This window comes from Peromyscus eremicus, chromosome 8a (assembly GCF_949786415.1).
Source record: "Peromyscus eremicus chromosome 8a, PerEre_H2_v1, whole genome shotgun sequence".
NCBI classification, from domain to species: domain Eukaryota; kingdom Metazoa; phylum Chordata; class Mammalia; order Rodentia; family Cricetidae; genus Peromyscus; species Peromyscus eremicus.
In genome coordinates, this window is record NC_081423.1 from 658828 (window position 1) to 684431 (window position 25604).

The 25604-nt window shown below is 43.7% G+C and overlaps 2 protein-coding genes across 3 annotated transcripts in view; one reads left to right on the forward strand and one right to left on the reverse strand.

Annotated features, from left to right (window-relative positions):
• Positions 1-25604, reverse strand: part of Bmerb1 (bMERB domain containing 1) — a 136122-nt gene that overhangs the window by 77960 nt on the left and 32558 nt on the right. For both annotated transcript variants that reach the window (XM_059269946.1, XM_059269947.1), the window contains exon 2: positions 355-478. In XM_059269946.1, the coding sequence (XP_059125929.1) occupies positions 355-478 (124 nt within the window). The remainder of the gene's footprint in view (positions 1-354; positions 479-25604) is intronic.
• Positions 23303-23840, forward strand: LOC131916591 (ubiquitin-ribosomal protein eS31 fusion protein-like). Its single transcript, XM_059269950.1, has one exon. The coding sequence runs from the start codon at positions 23330-23332 to the stop codon at positions 23798-23800; it is 471 nt and encodes a 156-aa protein (XP_059125933.1). The 5' UTR covers positions 23303-23329; the 3' UTR covers positions 23801-23840.

A 25604-nucleotide genomic window follows, 5' to 3' on the forward strand; every position in this document is an offset into this window, starting at 1 on the left:
AGAGCAAGTTCCAGGACAGCCAGGGCTATACAGAGAAACCATCCTAAAAAAACCAAAACCAAGAAAGGAAAAGAAAGAAAGAAAGAAAGAAAGAAAGAAAAGAAAGAAAAGAAAGGAAAAGAAAGAAAGAAAGAAAGAAAGAAAGAAAGAAAGAAAGAAAGAAAGAAAGAAAGAAAGAGGGGGGATGGAGGGAGGGAGGGAGGAAACTGAGTTTAGTTCCTTGAATATGTGGCATACATGAGAGGCTTTCTTGGTGTCTTGAGGGATCGATGTTAGTGCATGGTACTTAGTCAACTATGTTTTCCAGGCTGCCTCTATTCTCCACACCTCCACCTTGCTTCCCCACTCACTCACATGAACCTGAGTTCTGACTCTCGACGGACCAGGACTTCACGGAGACGCTGGATTTTCGCCATTTCCAGCTCAATTTCTTCTGGCATCATGCTGGTCTCAGCCATGGAGATGATGTCCAGCTGGCCTGTGTGAACAGGAAACTGGTGTCAGGACTCTAATGCCATGAGGGCTTTCAAAAATTCCCACCAGGCATATGGGGTGTGGTTCCTCATTCCAGCTACTAGGGAGGCAGAGGCAGGAGGGTTGAGAGTTTGAGTACCATCTGGAACACAGTGAGATCCTGTCTCTCCAAAAAATAAGAATTCTTACAGGGAAACTGTGCTATTTCTCTGGGGAGCAACCATGCCCCAGCAGCCGTAACACACCACAGGGGCAGAGATATGAACTAGGCTGAGAGTGTGTGTGAGAGAAGGAACCTTCCAAATCCAGGAAACCCATGGTGCTATGGTTTTAATATGACTTGTGTTGAGGCTTGGACCCAAGCATAATGGAGTGGAGAAAAAGTGGGGCCTGTGATATATGATTAGAAATAATCAAGGTATGCTCCTTCTCTCACAGGCCTGGATTAGTTACCTAGGAGGCAGCTTGTAATAAAGCATGTTCCATTTTCCTAGCTCACTCATCTCTCCTGCATGCACCTGCTGCTCTGATGCAGCATGAGGCATCACCCACACGTGAACTTTCTGTCCCTCACCAGAATCAAACTCCTTTCTTTACAAATCACCCATTCCTGGGTATTCTGTCCTAATTACAGAAAATGAACTAAGACATGTGTGGAGCCTGGTGGGATGTCTGCAGAGGCTCAGTGGGCTCATGGGAACTTTCCCAAGGCATTGTCTGTCTCTGCCTGCTCCCAGCCCCTCAGTCTGCCTCTTTGACAGTGGCCATTTTGCATCCCCAAGCCTCAAAGACTAAGGTTGATTCTAGATGAAAGAAAACTCCATTTTAATTGTTTTAAGGTGCTAATAAGTAATGTAAGTAGTAATAGTACAAAGTAACAGAGTTTTGTTGTGGGAAATTCACAGAATGCTGGTAGGAAAAAAATACACAGGAAAAAAATCTATGGCCAGTGAGGGGGGTAAAGGCTCTTGCTGGCAAGACTGATGACCTGAATTGAAGCTTCAGAACACACAAGATGGAAGGAGAGAACCAATCCCTCCCCCACAAGTTGTCCTGTGACCTCCATACATAAACTGTGGCACGCATGTGCCCTATCCCCACAATAAATAAAATAAATAAATTAAATAAATAAATAAATAAATAAATATCCATATGACACTGCCCAGAGAGAGCCACTAATTACCTTTTAGTGGACATCCCTCCAGGCTTTTATTTTTCTTTTTCATTCTCTTTTTTAAAAACTTTCAGTGCTAAGAATCAAATGCAGGACTTTGTAGGTGAGCACTAGGCTACTGAGCTATACCCTAGTCCTCTTCCAGTCCACTATGGTCAGTTATACACATTCCCATATATAAGAACTGTGTATAAGAAACTATACTGAGGATGGAGAGATGACTCAGCAGTTAAAAGCACTGGCTGCTCTTCCAGAGGACCTGGGTTTGATTCCCAGCACCCACGGTTCTCCATATCTCCAGCCCCAGGGGATCTGATGCCCTCTTTTAGCCTCCACAGGCACAGGCTGATACATGGTACACAGACACACGCAGGGGAAACACCCGCATACATAAATTAACTGTATGACCTTGAACTCCCATCCTTCTGTACCCACCTTCTACATGCTGGGGTGACAGGCCTGTGCCTCCATATTCATCACTCCCTATGGTAGTCCATGAGATGTCATGTTAGGGTGATAGAGGTTGAGAATCTCTAATTCAAAACCAAAAATCTGGAATCCAAAGTCCAAACTTTCTGAGCACCACCATGACACTATAGGGGACAATTCCACACCTGACCTCTGTAAAATTACCTACATGTGGCCAGAGGTGTCAAATTCCCCTGCAGCTGGAGTCACAGGTTGTGAGTCATCTTATGTGAATGCTGGGAACTGAATTCTGGTCTTCTGAGACAACCTTCCAGCCTCAAACATACTTAAAAAGACTAATAAAGAGCTACCAAAATGTTAGTAGTTAGAAATGTTAATACATATATAATACGTATATAAACCATTAAACACATACACATGCATCCACTGCTCTGTGGATTTGGTGAATCTCAATAGCTCATCCTTTCTCTTCTCACTCAGCACATGCCACGTGTATTTTCTGTCCTCAGCTGCACCTCTGCAGTGATGTGAAAGCCCGAGCCCCTTCTATTTGTGACTATATTATAAATTGTTTCCCAATTTAAAAAAATTCAGGTGCCCCTCCCCAACACACCCCTATATACAGCTTTGTAGTGACCATCCCCAAAGTCAGCCCTCAATGAAGGGGTCCTTCTGGCTACATTTCCAGAGGGAATAGAGGTTGATAAAAGATGCAATATCTAAGGCCTTTATGGTGGTACAGGCAGCCTGTTTGAAGATATATGTGCTGATTTCTTCCACACTACTGCCTGAGGCTAAGGAAGGGTGATGATGTATATGAGGATATGCAGGAAGTTTTCCAGCATTATGGGCTGGACAAAGGTCTGGTCAGGGCCGTCTGGTTGTTAAGGAAGGGTGATGATGTATATGAGGATATGCAGGAAGTTTTCCAGCATTATGGGCTGGACAAAGGTCTGGTCAGGGCCGTCTGGTTGTGCTTCAGTCCCCCACCCACCACCCCACAATCATATTCTGGGTCCCATTGCTCCAGGGATCACACCAAAATGCTCCTGGACTGGAGCAATAAGGCTCTACTGAAGAGAGGAGAAAGGATGGGCTGGGGGCATGGCTCTGTTGATAAAGTGCCTGCCATGCACCCATGTGGACGTGTCAAGTGCTGAGAGCCAGTTGTACCCTGCCTGCTCTAACTTACTCCACGTGGGCCATGCCTTGCCCCAGGATATTCCATTATACAGGCAGCTTTTGCCTCCATTTTGAGGGAGGATGACTGCCTCTGGGTGGACCTAAAAACAACAGCATCTGCCAGGACCACCTACCCAGCACAGACTGAAAAATGACATCTCTATAATTTTATAGGGCTGAATTGAGAATGTAGAAGCACACGGGTTTATTAAAACCTGACCAGGAAACAGGGCTCAAGAACTTAGGAGACACATCAGACCAAGGAAAGGGGGGAAGCTCCCTTGCATGGATCACATAGAGTAACACACACTTAACACTGCAATGGCATGGTGCCACAGCAACCTCTCATCTGATACTTGGCATGTGGGTCAAGGGCAAGAACGATTCAACTGTGCCTAAAGCTTGGGTTCCGCTTCCTCCACCTCTGCTGTTGATGCAGCCTCATCAACTGCCTGCCAGCCCACCTTTTTGCCCATCTGGGCCTGGACCTGTTTCCTGCTCCAAATCTGGTTTGACCTTTTATGTCACAGCTGAATTCCACAGCTTTGCTCTCTAACATGACCAACTCCAGCAGCAGCACCCTTCAGTTCATTGTCTTACTGAGATTGACTCTTTCTCAGCCCATTTCGGAACCCTCTTAAACTCTGCTGCAGCTTCTTTAACTTGTACTCATTCTGTAGCCCATGTGCATACAGATACATAAATATATTTACTGTGCTCTGGGTGATCTGAGAATTAATATTCATAATTAATATTGGAATAGAAGAACCTGCATTTACCTCAGCCAGACTACCAAGTCAGGTGGATTATATGATAAATTGCTGTTGTTGAACTCTATAAACTATGTGAATTTATTGTTATTTAACAAATTCTGACATTGTGGAAAAGCACAAACATGTTCTGGCATAATGGCTTATGATAGCAGACATCTGTAACACCAGCAATGGGGATGAGAGGCATGTGAAAACAGGCAGATCCCTGGAGCTTGCTGGCCAACCAGCCTCGCTGAATCAATAAGCTCCAGGTTCAGTGAGGGACCCTGTCTCAAAAAACTAAGGTGAGAGCAATAGAGGAAAGCACCTAACGTCAACCTCTGGCGTCCACATGTGTGCACACACTTATACATGTAACACACATACACACACACAATAATTATAACATTCATATTGGCTAAACATCACTCTATGCAACTTTGCTGACTCTGGGTACCCAGCTTTTGAAGGATGACATGGGATGGTGGATAAATGGGGCTCTCTGGAATCTAATGACATGGGCTGGAGCTCCAGGCCTGCACCCCACTCCCTGTAGGACTTTGGGCAGTCCGTCAATCACTCTGGCTCAGCAGCTCTGTGACCAGAAAGTCAGGGAGTCCCCCACACTGGCAGTCATAAGGAATGAATTTGCCCAGGTATGCTGTGCTCCGTATTTGGTCACAACGATCCTTTGAAGGACCACTGCGCTTGCTTAACCTGCTACCTTTTGCCCTCACCCCATGCTAGCAGCGTCAGAATGCCACTCTCTCAGAAACCATCAGAAGCCAGGCTGGAAGCAGCAGGTGTCTCACAAAGCAGCCAAGAGGTGTGAGGGACCATGGGAAGGGAAATGGAGTCTTCCTAGAGCCAGCAAGGGACCCAAGTTAGTAAACTTGCTCTAAATCATCAGCTACACAATGTCAAATGTCCTTTCCCTGATGAATAACTTTTTTCTTCTGCAAAACAGGGATGCTGTGCTGCAGATTCTATATTTTATCTCACCTAATCCCTAACAATGACTCTGGGATTAGAAAAGACAAGTGATGGGCTGAGCATGTGGCTCAGTTAGTAGAGTGCTTATTTAGCATGTGCAAAGCCCCGAGTTCCAGCCCCAGCACAGCACACACTGTGTGCCTCTAATCCCAGAACTGAACAGGTGGAAACAGGAGAGTCAAAAGTTCAAACACATCTGCAGCTACACAGTGAAGTAAAGTGGCTTGCCCAGCATGTATTCCAGCACCAATACATTGGAGAGATGGAATACAAACAGACCCAGCTCACTGGAGCCCTTTCTCCCTCATTCTCCCCCAAACCATGAGTCACATCTCACCCACACTAGGCCATTTCCTGGTGCAGGTTACATATATCTGTACTTGTGAGCATGTGCTTTGAACCAGAGCACAATAGAACCCTCCTTGTGTTTTATGGCACTGTTCAGTTAGCCAACCTGCTTTTGAGGATACAAATGCTGAAAATTGCAACACACCAGGGCAGTTCTTAAACGTTACACCAAGAACATTATAGTGACCCCACACACACACACCAGAAACTTGAGTTCTGGCAAGATTGCTCAGTGGATAAAGGTGCCTGCCACCAAGACTGATGATCTGAATTCAAGAGAGTACTGACTCCTGCAAGTTGTCCTCTGACATGGAGATGTATGTGCTGTGGTATGTGTGCACCGCCCCCTCACAATAAATATAATTGTTTTGAAAACTAGGTTTACTCCACGTATTAGCTACTTTCTTGTTGTAGTGATGAAATACCTAATAAAAACAACTTAAGGGGAAAGGCTTGGGCTCGAGGTTTAAGAAGGGATACAGTCCATCATGGGAAAAGCATGGAGGTGGGGGGATGAAGATGCTGGTCCTAGTATTTTGCAGTCAGAAAGCAGAAATCGATGAATGTTGATGCTTAGCTATGCAGTTTGGGATCCCAAACCATGAATGGTGCTGCCAGTATTCAGGGTGGCTTTTCCCTCCTCAGTTAAACCTCTCTAGAAACTCACTCACAGACACACCCACAAGTGTATCTCTTAGGTGATTCCAAGTCCAGTCAGTTTGGTACTGAAGATGAACTGTCATACTCAGCAATAACATCAACAACTAAAATTGATGGAGCATTTTGTATCACACACATACCAGGAGCCTTGGGACCTTATTTGATTTTCAAATAGCCCTGAGATGTCAGAACTGTTATCCCATTTCACAGAGGAGAAGTTGAGGATCAGAAAAAGAAGAGATGAGGCTGAGGCTAAAACTGAGATCTATGAGCTGGGGATGTAGCTCAGTAGTAGGGCATTTATCTGGTATGCATGGGGCCATTGATTTGACCCCTGACAGATAGATGGATGGATGAATAGATAGATAGATAGATAGATAGATAGATAGATAGATAGATAGATAGATAGATGAGTCCTACTCCAAAACCCTTGTGATCCATTCTATTCATTTAAGGAGCATATTCCTACTTGAAATGCACCATCATCATTATATCAATAAAGAAAACAGAACACAGGTTGAGCATCCATAATTCGTAGTGATCTGAAAAGATGATCCCAGAAGATTAGAAGACTTTTTGGAACATTTGGATTCTGGTCTAAAATCTGGATAGCTCCAAAGTCTGCAGCGCATTCTGGTCCCAAGCATTTCAGACAAGAGACAGGCCATCTGCATGTCAGTGGTATTGCCTCTGGAACATGCAAAACGGCCAGTTGCAGGCTAGTGAGCACAGTGATGGTTAAGATGGCTATTGCCAGGCTCAGCAACCACCCAGGAAACTAACCTCTGGGCATGCATGTGTGGGACTATCTAGGGGTTAACAGAAGTAAGAAGACCCATCATAAATGTGGCTGTTGCTGTGGGCTGGGGTCCTGAACTAAAAGGAGGACATGAGCACCAGCACCAGCATTTGTCTCCTGCCTGATTGCAGATGCAATGTGATCCTTTGTTTCCCACACCTGTCACCTTGCCCTCTCCACCATGATGAGTGTCCCTTCCAACTGTAAGCCCAAACAAGCTTGGTCTTTCTTAGGTTGCAAGACATCAGTTTTATGGGAAGTTTGTTAAAAGGGCATTCCCCAAGGATTAGGATAACCTGGGCCAAAGCTCATGTCCTTTACATGAGGAAGACTTCAAACCTCAGCAAGCAGATACAGGAAGTAGAGAAACGAGTCTCACATGATGGTTTCTACACTCCCTTCTGATATTTTGGGAGACATCCATCAGCTGTCAACAGCTGGACACTTGAGGAAAGCAAATTATGAGAGGAGCAGGAAGTGTCCGGCCTGGCTAGGAAAGATGGCTATGTTTCCCAGCTGAGCTTACTTGCTGGGGATGAGCACAAAGCATTAAGGCACAGAAATCCCGAGCTCCAACTGCCATTGAGTCATTCCTGGAGGAAGAAGCAGCTAAATCCATCTTTTTTATCCCCAAATGCCACCCCAGGGACACACGTGCCTCACGAGCAGCAGCAAACAAGAGCTGAGTGCCAGGTATGGCTGGGATGGGCCAACAGGTTCAGCCATTTATCTTGAGAGTGTATATGCCCAAGGAACACATGCCCAGCAATGGAGTGACAGTCGATGAGAACTAGCAATCTAGAAACTGCTATTTGTGCAGGCTGGCCTCAAACTCTTAGTCCTCTAGCCTCAGCCTCCCTGGGGGAGAGATAACAGCCATCTATCACTCCCAGTTTGAAATATCCATGAACACCAGCTCAGAGAATAAAATAGGTAATGACAAAAGAAATATCCCTTAGCGTATGCCGCAGGCACAGGTGGCCAGGACCTTGCTGTCACTTTACATTCCATACCTGGTGTTCAGGATGAAGGCTCCTTGCTCTCCTCAACACTCTTCTTCATACCCATCTCTTTCTAGTTTAATCTAAAAGAATTGTAGAGGTCGTAAGTGATTTGTAAATAAGTGGCAGGGCTGAGACTCCAATCCAGACTTAATTAGAAAGCCCTTGTGCTAGATCAAAGAACTACCAAAACTACAGACCCTGCATAGAATTCACACGTTCCTACCAGGACATGTCACCTCAACACAGGCCCTCAAAACAGGCCTAAACCAACAGGGCCAACTGGTCAAGGTGAAACTTCCACACACTTACCTAGGTTTACTATTATTATTATTATTATTATTATTATTATTATTATTATTATTATTTTTACATTGACTCTGTTTGTGGGGTTTTTGTTGTTGTTGTTTTGAAAGTATTTATAGTTATTATTGGTTTTGGTGCTAGGGAGTGGGGAGTCCAGGGCCTCACATGTGCTAGACAAATGTTTTACCACATTTAAATAAAATGTTTTTAAAAACATTTTAAAAACTTAAAAATGGCTGGGCAGTGGTGGCGCACTGCTTTAATCCCAGCACTCGAGAGGCAGAACCAGGCAGATCTCTGAGTTCAAGGCCAGCCTGATCTACAGAGCAAGATCCAAGACAGGCACCAAAACTACACAAAGAAACCCTGTCTCAAAAACAAACAAACAAACAAAAACAATAATTTAAAAATGTACGTGTGTGAGTATGCAGATACATATGAAAGCCAGAAGAGGGCACTGAATTTCCTGTTGCTGGAGTTACAGGCAATTGTGAGCCACTCAACATAGGTACTGGGAACTGAACTCCAGTCCTCTGCAAGAACAGCAAGCACTCTTATCCACCTCTCCAGCCCAGTCCATCATCTTCTTTAGGGAAAATGTAGCAACCCAATTAAACTCTAGTCCCTAAACTCACATTTCCACAGGAACATCTTCCTGACCTTGACCCAAGAGAGAGTCTTATGTATCAGGGAATAGATATCTAAGCCCAATTACAAAAGCCCTGGTGGCAGCCCACCGGTGGTTGTCATCAGCTGTCCACGTGAACCCATTTCAGTCCTCAAGCACTCTGTCTCAGGGTGGGCTGAGAGGCTCTTCTCTCTCTGATGTTAACAGAATGAGAAGCAAGCAGCCAGTTGCTTTTTAATGAATCATTCTTTCCCAAGGAGGTGAATTAACTGCTTTAAATTTTGAAGCTCCTGGCTGCTTTATCCCTGAGGCCTGTCTTGAGAAGGAGAATGAAGCTGAGGCCCAAGAGAAAGCATACTGCTGCACACTGAAGCATCCACAATGTATTCTTTGACTCAGTTACCTGTGAGGAGAGCACGGCAGCTCTGGAGCCAGAATGCCTCCGTACCCTTCCAGAAGTGTTATTCTCCATCTCAGCCTCAAGCACATTTTTCAACTTCTCTGAGTTCCTGGTTTCTCAGCCTCATCTGACCTCTCCAAGGACATCAAGGTAATCTGAGGTGCTATGGTTCCCATAGTGTCCCCTGAAGCCCCATGTGTTAAAGACTTGGCTCCCAGAAGGGTGCTATCAGGAGATGGTGGGAACTGAAAAGGTGGGGCTCAGGCTTGGAGCTGTGAATGGGCACATAGTCCTTCCTCTTCCCCTCCACCACTTCTTACCTGAGAGCTGAAGGCCACAAGCCCAAGGCAGTGACCACACGCTGAATCTCCAAAACTGAGCTAAAATAAATCTTTTAGTGTGTGTTTGTAAGTATATGTGTACATGTGTGTGTTTGTGTGTGTATGTGTACACATGAACATATATACATGGAAGCCAGAGAACAATCTCAGGTGTTCCTCGGGAGCCATCCAGTTTGGCTTTTGAGACAGGGTCTCTCATTTACCTGGAACTCACTGAGTAGGTTAGGCTGACTAGCCAGAGAGCCCCAGTGACTGTTCTGTCTCCACCTCCCCAATGCTGGGATTATAATCCTACAATATATTCTTACATGCCTTTTTATATGTGTGCTTGGGATCCAAACCTAGGTCCTCACGTTTGCACAACAGACACTTTACTGAGCCATTTCCTCAGTCCCCATTTTTTTCTCTTTGTAAGTTGCTTTGTCTCATACATTCATTACATTAACAGAACACTGACTGGGCATAGTCAGCAATGTGACTCAGACACTGGGACTTCAGGAGACTGACTTGGACCCCAATCCTGGCTCTGAATCTTTCTAACTGCTGACCTTGAACAGATAACACGACCTGCTTGCTAAGACTCAGTGTCCTTGCTGAACTCTGTCTGGTATCTATCTGCTTTTTTTTTTTTTTTTTTTTTTTTTTGGTTGCATGACACCTTGGGGCTATTTATCACACAAGGTCCAACTTGTTCTGAACATCCTTCCCAAAGCAAAGATTTATCACCGTGGAAAATGTTCCTGAGACTTTCTGGCAGACAGAAACTGCAGCTCCCAAGTAGGATTTCCAAAAGGTTTTCTGTGAATGTGTACCAGAGGGCCGGCACTCCAAATGAGATATTGGTTGAGTCCTGGTGGATTACTGGACCATATGTAATGCCATTTTGCATTAATTAATGTCCTCTCCTTAACACTTCAGATGACCTTCGGTGAGTCACTGGGCCGCTGTGACACAGTTCTCCTAAGCCTTAGCCTAAGTAGAAGGGCTCAGATTGGTTCCTGAGACCTGTTGGGACCAAGCAAGTGAATATCCAAGAGAGCTGTTCTGAGACTGAGGATGTGGCTTAGTGGGTAGAGTGCTCATCTACCATGCACAAAGTCCTAGGTTTGATTCTCAGCATAAACCAGACATGGCAGCACGTGCTGTGACCTAAGGCTTGATGAGGTGAAGGCAGAAGGATCAGATGTTCAAGGTCATCTTTGGCTACATAACAAGTTTGAGGCCAGTCTGAACTACCTGAGATTCCACCTCAAAATACAAAAACAAATAAAATAAAAAGAGAGAGCATATTATTCTGGCTGTTGAGTTAAAACTGTGGAACAAAAACCCTATAGTAACAGGACAATTGGCTGATTAGGATAACATAGACAACCAATGCTTTACAGAACGACAGTTCATTCTATTATTCATAGGTTTCTTTTTTCAATTTCCTTCATGAATCCAGACAATTATAAATACATCCTGAGCTGTGAAGCACGAATCTTCACCATGACTCCCCAGCTTCTAATTTGAAAACCAAGTCAAGAATTAGCAGAGGGCCCTGGCCATGCAAGGATGGTTAGAAAACCAAATGGTGCCTCAGAAAAATGTGCTCAGTGGGACTACAATGAGAATCTGGGGAGAAAGTGATTAGGACTGTCAAAAGTCAGACTTCAGGTTTTAAAAACTGCTCAGCTTGAAAGGCATGTTGCTGATTGAGTTCTCACAGCCTGGAAACCTGTCATGCAGGTAAACCATGTGGATGACGGGGTTTTCATTCAGAAGGTTCCAGACCATAGGAATAGTGTGGGAATTGGGCGGAGGCTCTGAAAAAGGGTTAGCCATTTCTTTCATTTTGGGCATGGACGACTTCCTTGCTCCTGCTTCCTATGGTTCTGTGCAGAGAGTGAGGTGTTGCCATGGGTGCTGTTCTCACACACAGTGTCACTGGACAGATAAATGAACGCAGGCTGAGCCCCAGGGAGCCAGAGCATCTCTGGACACAAACTCTAGCATCATAGCTGACTGTAAAAACTGGGTCTGGAGCCCTGGTCTGGGTCCCAGTGAAGACTATGTTGAGTGTCTTGCTTGGTAGTTCATGAAGTGGCCACCTGCCACTGGGGGTCACTGTCTCAATTTAACAGAGCATAGAGAGAAAGATATTGGATCTAAATGATGAGGTCATTTCCAGTGAAAATAGGGTCAGGGGGGCAAGGAGATGGCTTAGTCAGGAAAATATTTGCCACACAAACATGAGGACGCGACTTTGAGCCCCAGAAACACCTTAAGAAACGCTGGGTATGGTAGCACACGCTTGCTTGTGTTCACAGGTGGAGGCTGCCAGCCAGGCTAGCGAGGTCATGAGTCCTGGACCCTGTTCTCAAAACAAAAAATGAGGAAGGACACCTGACTTTGACCTCTGACCTCTGTGCACCTGTGCATGCACACGTGAATGTGTACACACATACCAAAACAAAGGGCTACCACCCCCTTAAAAACAAATAGGGCTGGCATGACAGGTACCTGGGTTAAACTGAAGGTAGTTAGTTACATTTGGGGAAAGACAGAAAAGTCTAGACTCTGGGAGTGAGTGTGGGAGTGAGTGAAATATGCTGCCCACAATACCCCAATGCTAGGAAACTCCAGCATGAGTCATGGAGAGCCCACGTCAGAAACAGCTATTTTGAGTCCAGCTGGAAAGTTCTGCTCCCACCAGTGTATAAAGCAGGCATGGTGGTGCATGTCTGGAACCTCAGTGCTCTGAAAGTGGAGGAAGAGAACCAGAAGTTCAAGTTATCTTTGGCTACATAGCAAGTGTGAAGGCAGCCTGGACTACACGAGACCACGTGTCAGAAAAAGGAGAAGAGGGGGAGAAGGGAGGAGACAGTTTCTGCTAACGCTGGGTCTAGAAGCTTTGGCCTAGTGGCTAGTCCAACCCACCATCTGCCTCTCTTTGTTCAGCCTATGAGTCACAATGGTTTTTACATTCCCAAATGGTTGAGGGGGAAAAACAGATCACGATGTGAAAATGGCACAAAATTCTGACTTTGGTGCCCATAAAGAAAATATCATTGGAATGGGGCCATGCACAGTTGTCATGTACTGTCTCCATGGCTATTCTGTGCTACAATAGAGCAGAGTATCTGGGTGGGAACCATATGGCCCTCTGAGGCAAAAATATTTACTATCAACCCTTGAAGAAAAGGCCCCTCTCCTAAGTGAGCCAGTGACTGTGTTATGTGTTTGAAGACATTTAGCAAAAACTGAATAGGTGATAGGTCAGTCAATAAAATGACCTGAGTTCAAACCCCAGAACACAACTGAAGAAGCCAGGTGTGATAGCAAGTGCTCATCATGCAGCACTGGGAAGATAGAGACAGACCCTGGGGTTCACTGGCCATCCAGTCTAACTGAATTAGTGAGCTCCAGGCCAATGAAATACCCCATCTCATAATATCAGAAAGGGTAGCAACAGAGGAAGACACCCAAGGTTGACCTCTGGCTTCCAAATGTACAGAAACACACAAACACACATGCATACAGGCACACAAACACACATGCACACAACATGCACAAACACACAAGCACACACATGTACACACACACATACACACAGGCACACACATCTCTAACTTGTTTCTTATAAACCAAGGCATTCAGGATTTTTAAAATCCACTCATACTGTGCTGGGAAACTTAATGAAACATTTGATATTTCTTGCCAGGTGGGCAGGATTGCTAATATTTTATATAAGCCTGCTTATTGATGCTTTTAAAGTTATAAAGCAAACGTGCCATCTAGAATTTAAAGAGTAATCCCCAGGGCAACAACAATGGTATATTCAATTTCATAATGGTCACTTAGCCCCATTTTTATAGTGTTACAAACTACATCATCTGTATTTTGTATAATCTTATATCGTAAGCCATAATTGAAATGAATCTGACAGAAATAACAGTCACTACTTTTAATAAAATTTTTGGGGTGTGTGTGTGTGTGTGTATAATGAGGGGCCATACATGCCATGGGAATACATATCCATACATATCTATGAGAATAACTTTTGTAGAGTGGTTTTTCCTCCCACTTTTATGTGGGTTTTGGGGATTGAACTTGGGTTTGTGAGACAAGTGCTTCCACCCTCTGAGCTATCCCACCAGTCCTGTAGTCGCTGTGACTTTTCTAGCCTTCGCCATGCATCAGAAAGCATCAGCAGCACTTTCTGTTCATCAGCACCTTTAACAACCCGACCTTTTTCTCGAGCAGTTCCTATTACTAGACCCATTTTGTAGAAGACAAAACTAAAACAGATTCAGGTGAAGTGCTTTTTGTAAGGTCTCAGAGCTGGTGAATGCTGAACCAAGACTCACGTTGCATTATGACCTAGAAACTAGACTATACTATGGGGTAGATAATCTCAACTTTGGGGGTTTCTCTAGTCTAAATTGTAATTGGTAGCATGATCCAACACACCCTGTTGCAGTTTTCTGCTCATTTTGGTTTGAGCAGTACTCAGTATTGAACCCAGGCTCTGTGTGTGCCTGGTGTGATGACTGCTACCTTGACAGGATCTAGACTCACCTAGGAGACAAACCTCTGGGTATGTCTGTAAAAGAGTCTCCCCTCCCACTGAGCTATGAAAGTTCCTCCACCTTGCAAGGTGCCTGGAGTGCTGATTAAGCCTTTCACACTTAAATCCTTAGGGCACACACATTGCTCAGTAAAAAGCAAAACAGCCGGGCGGTGGTGGCGCACGCCTTTAATCCCAGCACTTGGGAGGCAGAGCCAGGCGGATCTCTGTGAGTTCGAGGCCAGCCTGGGCTACCAAGTGAGTTCCAGGAGAGGCGCAAAGCTACACACAGAAACCCTGTCTCGAAAAACAAAAAAAACAAACAAACAAACAAAAAAAGCAAAACAACCCAGCCATTTTCATATTATCTGAATCATCCGCATGGGCCTCTCATATGATAGCTTTGCTGGGTTTATTTCCTTGGCTGGACATGAACTAGGCCAGCTCCCATGGCTTGCAGATGGATGGATTAGTTAAAATTCCTAGAATGGTGCTCTGGACAAGCTGGGGCAACAAATGAGCTCTGGGTTTCACTTTGGTTTCTCTTATTCTTACTTATTTGCTTCCTTTATTTTCTTTCTGAAAAGAAAACAAATACCTCCCCTGTTTCCCTCCAATGACTCAGCTGCAAGTGTTGTCTTCCACTCAAGAGGGAGCTTGGAGAGATGGTGTCTCATAGCCAATTACAGAAATGACCAGAGTGGCTCCAAGCGCTGATGGAGAGTTTCCTAAGCCCCATCTCTCAAAGTGGAGGTAGTTCTAAGATATTTCTCTGATGGAATTAGAAAAGTGGATGGGGAAAAAGAGGCTTGGTTTCCTAGAGTGGATAGAGAGAGGGGAGGGCTAGGGATGGACTGAGATTTGAATGGGTGGTGGTATGCCCTTTTACAAAGGGGCAATGTGGGGGCTTGAGTGGCCAGGTCATCAGAATACTCTGAGGGCAGCTCCTCAGCCCAGGGACCTATCTATTCTTTTAGTCCTCCATGCACCCATGTCCTTTAGGAATGAGAAGTGACCCAGAATCTGACCAATCAGAACCAGCTGCTTCCATGTTCTCTACCACAGTAACTGGTTCGGGATGGGAAGATCAGCCAAGTGTAAGATAAGAGGCAAAGTCCGGACTTCTAATGAAATCAGCACCCCATCTCTCTCTCCCCCTGCTGTAGAGTGTTATCCCCAAGTACAAAATCATCAGAGCAGCTGTAACTACTTGCAAAAGATCTTCCACATTGGCTTCAACATTGGGTGTTCTCCTATGGAAGGAGGGGGAAGGGTCATTGGCCTCTTGCTTAAGATTCCAGTCACCCCTGCCAGCACCTCTCAGCCAGCTGTATGTAATTCTGCAATAAATACATGCACCCTCGTTGTCATTTCTGGAGGTGCTGAGGTATATAGCCCAAGGTGCTGGAAGTTTAATTGAAGTGGGTTCGCTATCTGTGCATCTATGGGAATGAGACTGTCTAACCTGCTTTGGGGTCACCATGCTCCTAAGTGAGCGCAATAAACTCTTTGGTTCCCTAAGCTGGGCTTTGGTGGTATCATCCACTGGTTTGTTGATGATATATTGACATTTTGATAAACCAGCCTGCCTCCATATTAGGCTTGAAGGCCATCTTATAGAAAGACAAACTAGCCGGGCGGTGGTGGCGCACGCCTTTAATCCCAGCACTCGGGAGGCAGAGCCAGGCGGATCTCTGTGAGTTCGAGGCCAGCCTGGGCTACCAAGTGAGTTCCAGGAAAGGCGCAAAGCTACACAGAGAAACCCTGTCTCAAAAAAAAAAAAAAAAAAAGACAAACTAGGCTCATTCCTGTTTATGATTAAATCTGCTTCTCCAGGATTGAGCTATGTTCCACCTGTGACTGTAAATACAAATGGCTCTGTATTGCCTGTTCCAGGAAATGGCAACTATGCCATTGTCTTAAAAAGTTGTTATGATCATCTTGCAACCCTACCTTGTTTCAAAAGGTTGTTATGACTACCTTGTTATGACCACCTTGCATTCATATCTTTGTTTCAGGAGGTCCTTATGACTAACTTGTTATGCTCATGTTCTGCTCCTATAACCCCATCTGTTTTACCCACCAAATGCCCCATTTGGAGACCTCCTACCCTGAGCTTTATAAAAACCTTGTCTTCCTCACATCCAATGCTGACCTCTAGAACTCTGCCTTAGGGAGAGATAGCTTGCATACACAAGTTTTTAAAAAGCTTGCTTTAATTAATTTGGCCATGATGACTTGGGGTGGTGGTCTTTCTCCTTACATCTTTGAGATTAACATTTGGAGTTCCCCAGGGAGATCAAGACCCCAAACCAAATTCAGAAGACAAACCCTTCCCTCCCGAGAAATTCCAAAGCCCTGAGGCATACCTTCAGTTCTGTATTTCTTTCTTTCTTTCTTTTTTTTTTTTTTTTTTTTTTTGGTTTTTCGAGACAGGGTTTCTCTGTGTAGCTTTGCCCCTCTCCTGAAACTCAATTGGTAGCCCAGGCTGGCCTCGAACTCACAGAGATCCGCCTGGCTCTGCCTCCCAAGTGCTGGGATTAAAGGCGTGCGCCACCACCGCCCGGCCACCTTCAGTTCTGAAGGAACAGCTTCATTAAGAAATGGAAGCAGCAGAAGACAGAGGTGGCTCAGCGGTTAAGAGCACTGACTGATGTTCTAGAGGACCTGGGTTCAATTCCCAGGCCATCAGGTGTCTGATCATGCCAGGATGAAAAAAGGAAAAAAAAATGAAAGCAGCAAGCACCAGTTTCCGGAGGCCGCCTCTGATAAGTCATAGATACTCTCTGCGGCATTTGGTTCTGTTCTGGTTCTGTGGGATCCTGATCTGGAGGCATGTGGGTATGTTTGTCTATGAGATCCAACATTCCTCCATCAAGGGAAACAAGCAAGATGTCACATGACCATCTGATTAACTTAAGAGTTCGGCCAGAGGTACTAGTTCTTTTTGTGACCTGTCTTGGAACTCTGGGGATGCCCTGGTGAGACTAGGAGCCAATAAATTGGAGAGGCCCAGCAACTAAGCATCCATTGCCAGGGTTTCAATACCCAGGCTGCACAATAGAGCCCGGGAACCCTGAAGACATTCCATGAAGAGATTAGATAGGCCCAACGGGGGGGGGGGGGGGGGGGGGATATGCCAGGCACTACCAGGAGCTGAGTCAGAAACTAGAGAGGCCCCGCCAAACTGAACTGGGAAACCTCTAGTGGGTTCCCAGTGCCTGGGTTGTGCATGGAGGCAATTGAGAAAATGTCGCTGTAGTCTAGGCACCAATGTGTGGGTTCACAGGGATCCATGGAAAGAAGATTCAGAGGCATCTTAAGAATGAATCTAGCCTTTCATGACTGCAGGGGGGGTCCATTATCGAAGGACTGAAGCACTTTCCCTTCGCCTAGGGCATTTTTATTTGTCTCTAATTACAGTTTAGCCAGTTAATTTCCATACCTTCAAAGCAACCTGAAAGGCGCTCCCAGAGATAAAATGCCAAGTGCAAATTCCTTGATTTCTCAGGTACCATAGTTTTCTGGGTTTACTGAACCAAGTTTTGCATGGACCTTTGATCCTTGGGAAACTCTCTGATCCTTGACTCTCAGACAAGATTCACATAGGGCAGTGAGTGAAACAAAAGGTATAAGAAAAACAAAAGGTGTCGGTTAAACAAAGGATGGATTAGGGCTGTGCTCTGGAGCCAGGCCAGGTGTGGCTCAGCAGGATGTGCCACAGGAAAAAGCCTCCTATTTGTTAAAAAACTTGTTTGATCAAACTGGTAAATCCCTGAATGGCCGCAACTGCTGCTGTCATTGTCCCTGTTGTAAGGGCTTCATTTTTGCTGTTCCCATTCCTCCTATATGTTTCTGTGCCCCATTAATCCCCTCCAGTTAGACTGACCTGGGAGCCAGACCAAGCTCCTGCTGTGGCTACTTTGATAACCAAGTCTCAAAATTTCTTTCTGGTCACTGGATTCAGTTTAGTAGGGATTCAAATGTCTTTCGGGCATGGGTAATGTTGCAATATTGTTTTATGCTTTTCTGCTGTATTGAAAAGCTGGCTCTGGACTTGGGAAGTTTCTGTCCTATGTCAGGTGAGTCACCTGACTTTGTAGTAGGGGGAAAAAAAGAGTAAGGCAAAGCAGCTTAAAAAAAAAAAAGAATATTGGTTTCATTTAACTGTCTAAAACTTTTGTTAAGATGTAAATCTTATCTCAAGATTTATAAGACTATTGTACAAATTTTCTATGCCTTGGGATTTACAAATTTACTGAATATAGTTAAAAATTTGTAAAATCTGGAATAAATTTGACTTAAAACTTATAACACAGGGTTATAATTAAAAAGCTACATAGGTAATCTTAAAACAAAGACCTAATCCTTCAATGTCTGTAGTCTTCAAATTTATTAGCCTTGCTTTTTTAACTCCTGCAGTTCCACTTCTGGCTAACTGTTCTTGAAGGCTCAAGGCTACCCTGGAGTCTCAAACACTCTGCACAGTCACCAGCCAACTAAAGTTAGAGCCACAATTATAAACACCAAACACTAAACACCAGAAATGAGAATATTCCTGTCTTATGAGGCAGCAAGGACAATGACCTAAGCAGTCTGACAAAGAGCCTATAGAGTGTCTCTCCTTACCTGAGATCTATTCAAGCTAACCTCCTTGTCTTTGCTAACTTTGTTAAGCTTTAGCTATTTTGATAAACTGAGTCATACAAGAAACTGTGATATTGTGCAGTGGTGTACTATAAAAGGACCAGAAAAGTAAAGTTGCCAGTCTCCCTATGGACTATATTTATGATTTATACTAAAAGAATTTCATTTCAAGATTTGCAATCTTTTTAAGGCTAATCTTAACAGAGATAAAACTGTAGAATTCTAATCTTATAAAAGCTATGGTAGTGGTACATGCCTTTAATCCCAGCACTTGGGAAGCAGGTGGATCTCTGAGTTCGAGGCCAGCCTGGTCTACAGAGGGAGTTCCAGAACAGCCAGGATTGTTTCACAGAGAAACCCTGTCTCAAAAAACAAACAAACAAACAAACAAACAAACAAGAGGCTACTAACTTATTGTAAACTGTTAAAGATTAAGACATGTAGATAAATAGTCACCTTATAAACGATCAAATTCTTTACACATATAATTCATTTACAGGGACAAGCTTTATTTAGCCTCCTGTATATGTTTTCAAGGTTAAACATAAAACAAGTAACTAAAAACAAGTAAAGTTTATTTAAATTCAGGTGTACGTATAGATGGCCCTCAAAACTTTTCAGAGATCTGCAGAATAAGGCATTTAAAATGTTTAATGATAAAGCTTCCCACGACAGAGAGAAATGCCAGCTCCTAGCAGCAATCCTAAGGTCTTCAAGGAGGTGAAGGGGCACAGACAACTCCACTTGAATTATGGTAACACTAACCACTGGGCAAAACTGCGAACACCACCAGGGCTCTTCCCACACTGTGGACACAATTTGGTTGACTGCCTTGCTCTGCCTAATCACAGTGGGTCAGTTTTTCCAAGTGACTCTTCCACAGGAAAATCTCTTGGACCTTCCGGGTCTGACAGCCAAAGGCCTATGCTGCCCTGTGCAGCAGCTGAAGATGTCCTGCTGTCCTGTGTGACAGTACAGCTGAAGACGTACTGCCACTGCTCCCAAATAAGCCACCAATACCACAGGAGCCTCTGGCAACCACCCAGACAGCGGTAAGTCTCTGTCATTTTAATTGATATATAGATTATTTGGATGATGCTTCCTGATATAATTTATCCTTCTCAGATCTCTAATGGTGTTGGCAGCTAACTCTAGCTTCATCAATTTAGTAGCAGCTGCCGGGTCAATGCATTTCATATATAAAAACCAGGCCTAGCTTTTCTAAAGCTATTATGTCACCTGATGAAAAAGGGAACTCACAGACAGGGTTGCTTTACAAACAGGCTTCATATTAAAGGATAAACTGGTTTTAGAGGTAACTTTTACTGTTTAAAGGAACTTGCTTTGCAAAGGCTGCTCTCAGAAATCAACCACTTATGTATATCTAATGGTAAGTAATTGGATAAAAAGTTTAAGGTTTATATAAATTATAAACTTCTAAAAATATAAAAATCTAAATAAATATGAAGATCTAAGAAAGTTATTTAAAATATATAAATACAAGTATTCTATGCTATTGTTATACTAAGATTTCAAAAGTTCAGAGTTTTAACATTAATCAATAGAGTTCTGATAACTTATTAATCTAGCCCTGGTAAAGTACTGCTATTATTAGTCACAAGCTCAAGATTAAAGATTCCCTCTAGTTGTCTTCTAAATATAGACTTTAAGATGCATGTTAAACACATCTCTGTCCAATCGATATATATATATATCGATTATATATATATCCCTCTGGACAGAGAAAAGAATGTTCATGCTTTTTAACACAAAGCCATAGCTCTTGCTAAGACTCAAGTGTGTGAGTCTATTCCAGCTGTTCTGGACACCTGTTGGCTGCTTTTTCTATAATGTGGATTTTAGTACAGATTACAAACATCATAATGTGAGTTTCAGGGAATCAAGAAAGTCATAACAATTGGATCCATCTCTCACAGGTCAGAAGGACTCCAGATAAGTAATGCTGTCAATTAACAGCCCAAGCTCCCTTGCCTAGCCTATTCCTGAGGGGGAAGCTCCAAATGTCAGTTTCCCTTAAGTGCCTAAACTTTAACTTCTGTCCTTAGTCTTTACCTGTGTTGGCAGAGTTTTACTCAGCTAGTTGACACCATCCAGAAATTGATTTCAAACTACAAACTGCTCCAAAGGTGCTCCACACCACACCAGTCCCAGGCAGTCCCATAAAATCGGAAAGCCCGGTCTTTGCTGAAAGCTGATGTAAACCAGTTCAACCCAAGTAACTGCTCTCTTCAAACCAGATGCTTCTGATGAATGCCCCATCACTCTAATCCCCTCCTGGTCTTTGACTAACATTTAATCCTTCCCAGGACCTGTCAACGGTGTTCTAATTTCAATAGGACGTAGTTTAGAGAATCCATCACCCCTTATCCTCAACAGAAGACTGGAATGTTAGATCAACAGGTCCGAGGCAGAGAAGACAAAATGACTACCTACAGTGCCTTTGGCATACCAAGATGATAATGGCCTTAAAAACTTTGTCCTTTCTATGCTAACTAAACAGGTATAATTTATAAAAGGGGCGTGCACTACAAATTTTGTCATATCCCACTCCCAGATAAAGAACCCTATCAAGGACACCTAAGACAAGGGGGGATGATAAACCAGCCTGCCTCCATTTTGAACTTAAAAGCCATCTTATAGTAATCATATTTATATTTCAAAAAATTGTAATGACCATCTTGTTTCAAAAACTTGTTGTGGCTACCTTATTATGACTACATTGTTATGTTCTGTTCCTGTAAACATGCCTATATTGCCTGCCAAATCCCTGATTTGGAAGTCTTCCTCGTTCAATGCTGACTTCTTGAACTCCACCTTTAGGGGGAGACAGTCCATGTACTGGAATAAAAAAAAGCTTGCTTCAATTAATTGCTTGTTTCTTTATTAATTCGACCATGATGATTTGGATCAGTGGTCTTTCTCCTTCTATCTCTGGGATTAACACATACCAGAACCTTCTTAATGGAATTCTCATGAAAACTAACACGTAATACATGCAAATTTTGGCACACTAATACTCCACCACACAGGACCATGCAATAAACATGGAACTGCTTGATTATATCACCTGCACTAATTTTATAACTTGGAACATGAGCAATAAATGCTATTTTAAACCCCTCTCAACCCCTGCAAACATAGGAGCCCCTGGAAGTTGCCTCATTCTGTGCCCTCTAGGTGACCCCTCCTTCAGTTGGGAACTGAGGTAGCAGTGAGTCACGGCAGCTTCTAGATGCCCTTGAACTAGAACTCAGCTGCCTGTTGCTGAGCATGGAAAGCAACAACTGCTGCCTCTTCTTTTTTTTAAACACACACACACACACACACACACACACACACACACACACACACTATGTTTTGTTTTGAATTTTTTGAGACAGGGTCTCTCTACGAACCCTGGCTGTCATTATGACTTGATTATTGTTTTCACTTGGAAATTAACCATGACATAAGGAGACATGATTGTATCAACTTGACAAGAAGTGGACTTGTGATGGCTAATCTTGGCTGTCAACTTGACTACATCTGGAAATAACTAAAACCTAATCAGCTGGACATAGCTGTGAGGGATTTTTCTTGGATGGATCATTGGAGGTGGGAGACCCACACTAAATCTAGATCATGTGAATAAGAAGACTCACCCTAAAACTGGGCCACACCTTCTGGTGGCAGGCCACATAAAAGAGTGTGGAAGAAGGAAGCTTTTGCTTTTTGCCTGCTTGCTCTTACTCTGGCTGGCAAGATCATCTACTCTACTCTCATGCCACTCCTTCACTGGTGTTAGAACATGTTTCTTCTGGATTCCAATTGAGACTGGAAACTGGCAGCTCTTTAGGACTTACCTAGGACTCCAGCAGCAGACAGGGACTGCTGAGACGTCCAGTCTCACAGACTAAAAACTAGCGGATCCTGAGCCTTTTAGTCAGGAGACAGCTGTTGTTGGACTATTCAGACCACAGCCTGTAAACCACTCCAATAAATTCACATATATTATGTCACCCTATTATTTCTGTTCCTTTGAGAACCTAATGCAGATTGTGGTAATACCAGCATTAGGGAGTGAAGACAGGATGCCGGGTTTACTGGGTGAATCACTAAAAGGGTCCAAATGTAACAAGCTCCCTTTTTCTTTATTTTGCTTTTTGTCTTTTTTTTTTTTTTTTTTTTTTCAGACAAGGTTTCACTGTGTAGTCCTGGCTGGCCCAGAATTCTCTATGTAGAACAGACAGACTAGCCTCAAATTCACAGAGGTCTTCCTGCCTCTACCTGGGATTAAAGGTATGCCCCAACACACCAGACCTACAAGAGTTCTTGAAACAAAAGAAAAACTAGAAAACTCCCACAATCTCCAGAAAGAAGGTTATTAAAAAAAAAAAAATTAAGCCAGATTGGTGGCTTATGATTGCAATCCTAGCACTCATGAGGATGAGGCAGGAGGACTGTCATGAGTTTAAGGCCAGCCTGGACTACAGAGTGAGACCCTGTATCTTCTTAAACAAGGAAATTAGAAAATGAAACACTCAAGATTAAAAGGTCACCAGATGGACTTAGCAGGAAATTCATCAGGATAAAAATCAATGAACTTGCCTTTCCGATCCGCCATCTGTGGTGGGACCGCCACCAAGATGCAGATTTTCGTGAAGACCCTTATGGGGAAAACCATCATGCTCGAGGTTGAACCCTCGGACACTATAGAAAATGTAAAGGCCAAGATCCAGGATAAGGAAGGAATTCCTCCTGATCAGCAGAGGCTGATCTTCGCTGGTAAGCAGCTGGAAGATGGCCGTACTTTTTCTGACTACAATATTCAAAAGGAGTCCACCCTTCATCTTGTGTTGAGACTTCATGGTGGTGCTAAGAAAAGGAAGAAGAAGCCTTACACCACTCCCAAGCAGAATAAGCATAAGAGGAAGAAGGTTAAGTTGGCTGTACTAAAGTACTATAAGGTGGATGAAAATGGCAAAATTAGCTGTCTTCGTCGAGAGTGTCCTTCTGAAGAGTGTGGTGCTGGAGTTTTCATGGCTAGCCACTTTGACAGACATTACTGTGGCAAGTGTTGTCTGACTTACTGCTTCAACAAACCAGAAGACAAGTAGTTGTGTATGGATAAATAAAAAGACAGGAACTGATAAAAAAAAAAAATCAATGAACTTGAGATCAGATGAGTAGTATTGCCCAATCTGGTCACAGAGAAAGTGAATAGTCAGGTGAGGTACACACTTATAATCCCAGCACTCAAATAGTTGTAGTTGGAGGACTGAGAGTGTGAAACCTCAGTAAAACCCTCCACACACTCTATCCCCTACAGACAAAGAGAAGCTTAAACCAGGATTCCTAAGTGTAGATAAGAACTTAGACCCCTTTTTCCCAGGTGGCGTTATCAGCTACAGAAACTTAAAAAAACAGAGTCAGGATATTCGACCATCTGGCAGTGGCTAAGTGGTCATAAAACATCCCAAGCTTCCCGAACCCCAGAGACAGCTTGTAAAACTCCTAAACACGGTTGCTGAACAAACGAGAAATAAAGATAACATGAAAGACTAAAAAAGAGAACTGATATGAACCAAAGAAAGGGAGGCGGGTTGTGGGAAATGAATTATGTGGTCTGTGCCTTTAAGAACTAGCCTCACAAAGAAAGGGGTGCACTCCTTCCAACCTCCCTGCTGTGCTGAGAGATTTGGAATGAGCCCCCCTGCCGAGGCTTGTAAACTTCATTAGAGTAAACCTTGCTTTTGCATTCTGTACCCAAAGTCTCTGGTGGCTTCTTTGGGGACGTGATCTGGGCATAACAAGAGTTCAAGGCCAGCCTAGGCTACAGAATCTGAAACCAATCTGAGCTCCATGGTGAGACCCTGTCTCTAAACAAGGAAATAACCAGCCTCAGGGCCCCATAACAAGCAAGTGTGAGTGTTTCGGGCTGGGAAGTAAAGAAATTCATGCACAGGACCAGGGAGATAGCTCAGTGGGAAAAGGTGTTTGCTGCCAAGCCTGACAACCTGAGTTTGATCTTCAAGAGCTACACGGTAGAGGGAGAGAAAGGAGTCTTGCAAATATTTGTCTGATCTTCACACATTCCCTGTGGTGTGCATGTTTGTGCACACACACGCACAATAAACAAATAAAATAAATTAAAAAAAATAAGTAAATTGTCAATGTTTCTATCATTGGGATCCAGAAGTCAGCAAGAAGGACAACAGAACTGAGAAGGTTTAAAACTTTTCAAATGTGTTAAGACAATCTGTAGAGTACAAAAGAAGAGAAAAATGCCAAATAAGCTAAGTCTGAAGAAATCCCACCAATGTTCATCAAAGTTCATTTGACAAAGGAAAAGATTTTGAAAGAAAGAATCCAAAGAGAAAGAAAATGCAGCTTAGAGAGGAACACTCACTCAAATGATAGTGGATGTGGAACCAGGGCCACTTGCAGAAAACGCCTTGGTGTGTCTCAAGTGCTGATAGAAAGGATTCCCAAACTGCATTCTGTACGGGGGGGGGGGGTCTGTCAGGAATTTAGGGGAGATGCATTCCCTGCTGAAGAGAAGCTCAGAGATTTTGCTGGTAGTGAGACTGCCTTTAAAGAATGGCTTAGAAAGTTCTCTAATCAGAGGGATGGTAACAGGGAAGGCTTGAGGCTTGAAGAAGGATGTTGGGTGGATAAAACAGGAGCCCACAGGATGGACTGCTTTTATCTTGTGTTTTGTAAGTATTTGATGCAAAAATAATATAAGAAGCAAAAGTTATAGTCTGGTGTGGTGCCCAACGTATTTGGAAAAAGTAGGATAGGGCTCACACTTGATGGTGCTGGTCTGTCATCCACTGAGGCAGAAGGATTCCGAGTTCAATATAAGGCCAGTTTGGACAATTTAGTGAGACTCTGTCTTAAAATGAAAACATTTTTAAA